This window comes from Phalaenopsis equestris, unplaced genomic scaffold (genome assembly GCF_001263595.1).
Source record: "Phalaenopsis equestris unplaced genomic scaffold, ASM126359v1 Scaffold000468, whole genome shotgun sequence".
Taxonomy (NCBI): domain Eukaryota; kingdom Viridiplantae; phylum Streptophyta; class Magnoliopsida; order Asparagales; family Orchidaceae; genus Phalaenopsis; species Phalaenopsis equestris.
The window spans coordinates 640,704-648,239 of NW_018164909.1; the positions used below are offsets into that span (position 1 = coordinate 640,704).

The 7,536-nt window shown below is 38.9% G+C and overlaps 1 protein-coding gene across 3 annotated transcripts in view; it reads right to left on the minus strand.

The window, feature by feature from the left end:
- Nucleotides 1-3,972: 3,972 nt before the first annotated feature.
- LOC110027911 (coatomer subunit alpha-3-like) overlaps nucleotides 3,973-7,536 on the minus strand; it is a 6,450-nt gene continuing 2,886 nt past the window's right edge. For all 3 annotated transcript variants that reach the window (XM_020729543.1, XM_020729545.1, XM_020729544.1), the window contains one exon: nucleotides 3,973-7,154. In XM_020729543.1, coding sequence (XP_020585202.1) covers nucleotides 4,207-7,154 — 2,948 coding nt within the window. In that variant the 3' untranslated portion in view covers nucleotides 3,973-4,206. The remainder of the gene's footprint in view (nucleotides 7,155-7,536) is intronic.

Here is a 7,536-nt window from a genome sequence, read left to right on the forward strand (position 1 = left end):
TAACACCCTATCACTAAAACTTGGGCGTCCCGCTTGAATGAAACACACCTGTGTTGTGTACACATCACGCCCATGCCTAACCTGTTGTGTCGCAAGTGTCCATAGGACCCAAAGATGGTTGAAAAGGTGCACCAACTCACACACTAACATCGGTTTAGGTGCACCTGCAACTAATCCCCAACACACTTGTTACCTTGCAGCTCACCCGCATGCTCTAGAGATGGAAGGGTACTTGTTCCCGGATCATAGTGCACCCTTGCACAATCCCAGTGCATGAGCACATCTGCGCCAACATCGTGACACACCTGCACCCAATGTTCTCAAGCCACGGGTAAAGGGGAACTATTCATCTTTTTCCTTAGTTCCTCCCTCACCAAATTTTGCTTGCCCTCGCTCGCTCCACCTCTACGAAGCTTCCGACCACCATGAAATGCTGCTAAAGGCTTGGATCTATGGTGCTCAGCTTCTATGAGGTAAGATTTGTGTGTTTTGGTGGTTCTTTGCCCTGCATTTGAGTTATGTTCTTCTTGATTTGCTTCCTACGCTAATGGCTCCCAAAATGAAAGGTCAGAAGGATGCATCCTTTGATGCTAGGAAATTTGTCAACTTGGATGCTTCTAATCGATATAACGATCTCTTAGCATTAAGGAATCACATTCTTAAATGAGTATTTTTTCAACCTAAGTCCCACTCATTTGCGAGTTCTTCGCTAATGTGAAAGAACCAGTTAACGACGACGTCTTCATTCGAGGGAAATCGGTGGACTATGACGTGACCACCATCAACTCGTTGTTAAACTTTTTTGATATTCTGCAATGCGAGTTTGTAAATTTCTCACCAACGGTCGAGCTCGGTGGTGTAGGCACGAGGGAAAAATTATTAATTTCCCTAGCTCTCTCATGTCTAAGGAGTCCAAGGCCTGTCACTATTTCATTTGTGCTTGGATCATACACATCACCAATCTTACTGAAGTCACTAAAGACTGAGCTACTCTGAATTTCTGTATTCAGAGGAGAATAATGATTGATAGCAGCTCGGTTATGGTTCTCTCTAAGCCACGTCATAAATTGTGGCACTACTGTGGGGTTGGGTCTCCTACACTTGCTCACCAATTTGTGCACCTTTGCTACTATGCCTAGAGATTAAGGAGAGGAGCAATTGAATCCCCCGAAGCCATTTGAACTACAAGAAGACGTTGGCACAAGAGAGGGGTGAGAGTTTGGGGGGAGATAGTTCTTTGCGACATGAGGAGGCCAAGTCGAGGCCTACTAGGGCAGTTATCGAGTTACCGAAGCAGGTGGATGAGTTGGCTTCTGACTACACAATGATGAGCTAAGAGGTGCATGATTTATATGACCAGTCACACCATTATGTCAAGCAAAGCCAGAGGCAGTATCAGTACCAGCATCATTTCAATGCTACTCAGGAGGAGATGTGTCATAGGCAAGGGTGGCTTTTTGGACAGAAACCAATGGTATACCCTACACCATTATCATTTCAGATTTTTTATTATAGCATGATGCTGATGGAGGAGGATGATGATGGTCAGGAGGCATGAGAGAGCTGAGCGAGGATTAGTGATTAATTGTTTAATTTGTGAGCTTTGATGATTGTTATGGTTATACATGGCTAATCTAATGTTAATGTTCTTGACGTGCTTCCTTTAATTCATGTGCTTATTTTTTATTCATGATTCATGTTGATGAGAGTGTTTTTACTATAGTTGCTTATTTCTGCCACATGCATATGATGTTCACTCCCTCTTTTTATTACATCCAATTGTTATGATGTAAAATATTATGTGACAAAGTAGGATAGAAATAAGTTTGGGGGAGGGAATTTCACACTTGCGGCAACCTAAAAATAATTATATTACTATGCTCATTTCTGATTTTGACATTATGGGGATCTTTGCCAGTTGAAAATGGAAGGCAAAATTTGTCAACTCAATGTGAAATCTATCTAATGTTGGACTTGAAATGTTCGATAACAGGCTAATACTAGAATTTAATCACCATTTTGCCTAGCATAAACTTTTCAAACCATTTAAAAAAGTGTCTATAAAATTAACTAATTAATCCAAATAGTTTTGATTCTTAATTTTTGATTCAAACAATAGAACTAACCGTAATTTAATTTGATTTATAAGATCACCAGGATTCACATTCAAGGGGCATTTAAAACTTTTAATTTAAGGGGCATTAGAAAAGTAGAATTCTTAAAAACTGTGTTTAACCAGATATAGTAATTCTCCCTGCAACATAAGAAGAAAAGAAAAGGCAAAAGAAAAGAAAAAAGAAAGCAAAAATTTTATTCCAAATTAATAGTTAAAGGGAAGGAGAGAAAATAAATTAAAATGAAAAATCCATGGGAGAAGAAGCTTGAAGTTAAGCATAGGAGTAATTCAGTTTTTGTTATCTAGCTATCTACCTAAATTAAATGGCTTAATTATATCCTTAATGAGATTCTGGAATCCTATAAATCTTGGAAAAAAGAGGTGATAGTCTATTGCTTGAACAAGAATTAAGTGCTTAGAGCACCTGGAGTGATGGAAGGGATTGTAGTCATACTTGATTAAGTGATTTGAGAAGACTTATGTTAATAAAGAGATGATTAAAGAAAGGTAAAAAGATTATCTATACACAATGATTCCCACCAATGATGGAAATCACAAAACGTTAACAGATTATTACCCCACATTTTTAAAAAATAAGGTCACCTGTAGGATAAGGTCAACTAAGGTTCTCCAAAAATCTGAGCTAAGTGATAGGATTTCTTGAGGGCAAATAATAAGTTTGTTTCGGAGATTTGATGTGAATGAAAAATATGATGAATTCCTGACCCGTTTATCATTGTTGTTTAGGGTTTTACGATAACATTATGCGTGACAAAAGTATTTCTTTCTATTTTGTGCAGGTACAATTTTAATGCTGTCTGGAAATGAAAAGGGGTCAAACCGGAGCTAAAAAGGTGATTAAGCGATCCAACTCATTCGTGCCGCATACACAATGTTCGCCAACTTTACAGCGCACACACTTTATAGTAGCCACACAACAACATCAATAAAAGAAGAGGTGAAAAGTAAGGTTCAAAGAAAGTGGAATAAGAGTGAAGTTTGGCAAGTTCTTGTCCTTTTATTTTTTTAATATGTATTAAAAATTGAAGTTTTTTGGTAAGTTGTTGTAGTTTTATAACATATTGTTTAAATTTGTAATTCTATTTTTTGCTCTATAGCACAACTTTGCCAGCACCATGGCGCCTCTGTGAAAATGTTTTATAATGTATTTCATAAGCAAGCTATAATGTGTTTTAGCGCCTAGGCAAGCATATAGTGAAAAAAAACTTTAAATATTTGATTAGCATTATCTTAAAACTAAAAATACTTAAATAATATTTAATAATTTAAAATAATACTCATATAAATTATTAACTAACCAATAAAATATAAAAACTATTTTTTTTTATGTGAACTAATAAATCTAAAGAATAGTATTATTCAATAAACAATAAACGTAAATGACTGAAATAAATCTAATTAGTGGATATGTTTTAAAATTGAAACACGTCAGTTTATATAAAAACCAATGATGCCACAGCAGCACTGCCAGTGGCGATACAACGAAGACCAAAACCATTGCCATAAACCAATCGCTAACAAATCATAAATCAAAGGGAGTCAAAAAGGTCATTTCATGGTTTATGCAAACTTTACTAAAAAAAAAGGCTTCCACCGAGCCCGCTTATCGAAAATTGGGCTCTTTTCCGAGAAAAGAATGCTGCCATTGTTGATGGAAATAAACATCACTGCATGGGAAATTCAAAGCAACCTATTCCATACAACTGAATGGATGCATTGCAACTCTGAATAGCCCCAAATAGAAAAATGCAAAGTGAAAACCAGAACAAATCACTGACAGAGCCAAATGAATAGTTTGGACATCAACTTCCAAACAAAAACTAAACTAACACCAATTTCTCAAGCAAATTGAACTCATAACGTCAGCTTTCAAATAATAACTGCATGTCTTACAAAATTCCTACAGCTCAAAGGAAGGGGGAGCACAAATTTAAAAAACTGAACAAACCGCTAAAACCAGATTACCTGTTTTTATTCTTTTGCGTGAAATATATTTGGTTCTGAAAAAGATATGGCGTGACAATCTTGATAGGAAACACATATAATGAGTGCTTGGTAAATACCTTCATTTACCGCAACTGCGTCGAAGAGCAGAGAAGCCCTGATGCATCTGCACCCACCACTGCAATCTCGCAAACAGTGCAAAGTTTACCTTGAATGGTTGGGATAAACCTAGCTCCACAATAAGGACAAGAGACATCCTTCTGTCCGCGGTAGATTGGAACAAAGGTAGCTCCACAGACCATAAAAGGATTCCTGTAATCATAATTCAGCTGGTGCGCATCTTTTCGGTCACCACAAGCCTGTAGAACCTGCCTTGCCTTCTTTGCTTGTGCATCAGTTGGGCTACTCTCCAAAAGCATCCTAGCAAAATGGGTTGCCGTAGCATAGTTTCCTCCCTTGAAACAAATAGTCATGGCACTAGTAAGCACCAATCTGGTGTGAACCTTTTGGAGCTTGCAGTTTGTGAAGTAAGCAGCAAGCTCCTGTTGTCGAATCACATCATCCTTAATTTCCTTCCTCTTGACTTCAATCTTCAGGCCCAAAACATATTCTTTAGCAATCTCAATCAACTCCTTGACTTCATCAACCTCCCTCCTAGAATCGACAACAATAATAGGAATAATGTGTAATATATTGAGAAATAGCCTCAAGGCCTCAGGGAACTTCCCCTCTGTTGTTGCACGGTATGCAGCCTTGAGTTTTTCATCCAGTTGTGAAAACTTGAATACTAGAGATGGTGGGCTTCTAACATTAGGACTGGTGGACTCGGTCCACCCCTTCTCAACAGCAACTGAAATTACTGGAGCCGCAGTAAAAGCAGGAAGATATGTATGACTGCCTGTGTATAATTCCAAAAATATTGGCTTCAATGGAGTAAAATTATTTATTCCTAACTGCCGATTAAGAAGGCGCAGAGCTGTGTCAAAGTTTCCAGCTGCAGCATGCTCCCCAGCAAGAGATGACTTCTGTGTCCAGATTTGGCTCACAGACATACCTTGCGTAGGGGCAACAAACACCGATGCACGGCTGTTACTTGTAGCCACCGGACTTACAACTTCTGCAGGCAACTCCAGATCTTCAAGATCCCAGCCTCCATTTTCTTCAGTTGCTTCAACATCATCAACTTCTGCATCCGCATCCCCATTCTGGATCACTCGCTCAACATCAACAATGTCCAAGTCTTCATCACCCCAGTCAGCACCAGAAACTTCTTCTTCGACATCATCATATCCTGACTTGTTAGCAATATCCAATCCACCCTCAAAAATACCTCTCATAACCCTCAACAATGGCCAGTCACCACCATTCAAAAGAGGAACAGGTGGCAAAAGAAGAGAACGGGTTTTCTCTTTGGGGATAGCAGGAATATCATCCCCCAATTCAGCCGCAAGCCTTTCAGCAGTTTCAATGAGGCCATGAGTTGAAGCTGTGATAAATGCAAGATGCAAGTGACCAGTCTTCTCCAAGATCTTCACACGCTCCTGGATATCACCAAGATACATAGCATTATGGAACTGACCCATCACATCGTTCTTCATCTCAGCTATTCTCAGCATTTTTGACAGCTTCTCCTTATTTCCTGTGACAAGATACAGAAATGACAGCCTTTCGAAGTTCTTTGTCCTCTGATAAGCATATTCTACAATACCGGTGTTCCCCTGTCGTAGGGCCTCAATGCCCAACCTATACCAATGGTCTTTCTCATCTATCTCTTTTGCAGACGCAACAGCAATTTGGATGTTACCACTCTCAAGAGCCAAGTTGAATCTGGTTCTCTCATCTTTAACAAAGTGAAGAGCTACTTCAGGAAAACCTTTTTGCTGTAAGTATGCAATCACAGCCTGCCCGCACAACTGAGAATTCTTGATCATACTCATAACATGGTCAAAGTTTTTCCTCAGAAGAGCAAGCTTGAAGATATACTCTGTAGCATCAATTGTTATGATCCGGTTCTTCCCATCACGATCCAAACAAAAAACACTGTTGCCAGAAACCTTGGTCAGGTATATAGGAACATCAAGAGTCCTTATAATACCATTATCCCCATTAGGAAGGCAATACTTAATGTGGTTCAGGGTTGTGTAAATGAAGACACCATTCTCATCCCACGCACCACTTTTCACACGAATTGTCTCATGCAATGTACAGCGGTGAACAAGTTTCTTGCTGGCAATAACTATAACATGCTTGCTGAGTAATGCAATAGTTTCCATGTCACTTGACCAAACAATATACTTGACAGCAGGGACCTGAAGTTCTCCCAGAATAAGACGCTGTTGAAGGTCAAATATAACGACTTTATCTTCAGCCCTACACAACAGATTTCCTGTTCCAGCATAAAAGATTGCATCTGTAACAATAGGAAGAGGACTCTTTTTTACAATTTCATTATTGAGATTCTTGACTACTGCTAGATTAGTGCTCTTGTCTAGCACTGCAAACCTATTGCGGGCCACAAAAACAGCTGACCCTCCTCCCCCTTTCTTTGCATCCTGAACAACATCTGTCCTTCCAGAATTGTCTTTGGGAACAATATAGAGTTCATAAGTGCCCCCATCTGCATCTGAACAGATTATGACAGCATTCTCGGTGGGACTGAAAGAGAGTGTTCTTGGTCCCTGGTTCAAACTCACCGATCCAGGTCTCCTTATTGGAACCACCTGATTATCTTTCTGATTTGAAAATTCATAAAACCTCAGAAAACGGTCTTTCACATAATATAAGCAATCCCCAACTACAGAGAAAGCAGGGCGCTCTCTCTCTAGTTTGAATACGATCATTCCACTGTCATGGCCAGCTGCAAGTAGATTCATTTCTGAATGCGCAGACAAAATCCAAAAACGATCATGCTCGCGGCGAAATGTCTGAATGGCAGTGCGCTTGGTAGCATCCCAGATGCGAATACTCTTGTCCTCAGAGTTGGACACAATGATATCTTGCTTAGCATGAAACATCACACAAGAAACATTATTCATATGCCCTCTCAATGTGTCGACTTCCCATGCCTTTGAATCTACAAAATGAAAATACAAATGTGAGCATATTTCTGTGATGTAGCAACTATTGAATCAGTTGGTGAGTATCAAGTAATGTTGCCTGCAAGAAAAGTAGTGAATTGCTACTTTTCAAGACATGCCATTTAGAACAAAACTTCAAAAAGATCTTTATTCTGGGAGAAACATATATTGACTGATTCTTGATAACAATGTATGCTTTTCAATCCCAATAATTAGTATCAATATATTACGTGGATTCGCCGGGTCTTGTCAAACATTTGAACTTTATTAATCTATACTACTATTGAAAAAGAACATGCTATCCCACTAACAAAGTTCTCAGCCCTTCATTTTAAAAGCCAATATAGATATATATATATATATATATATATATATATA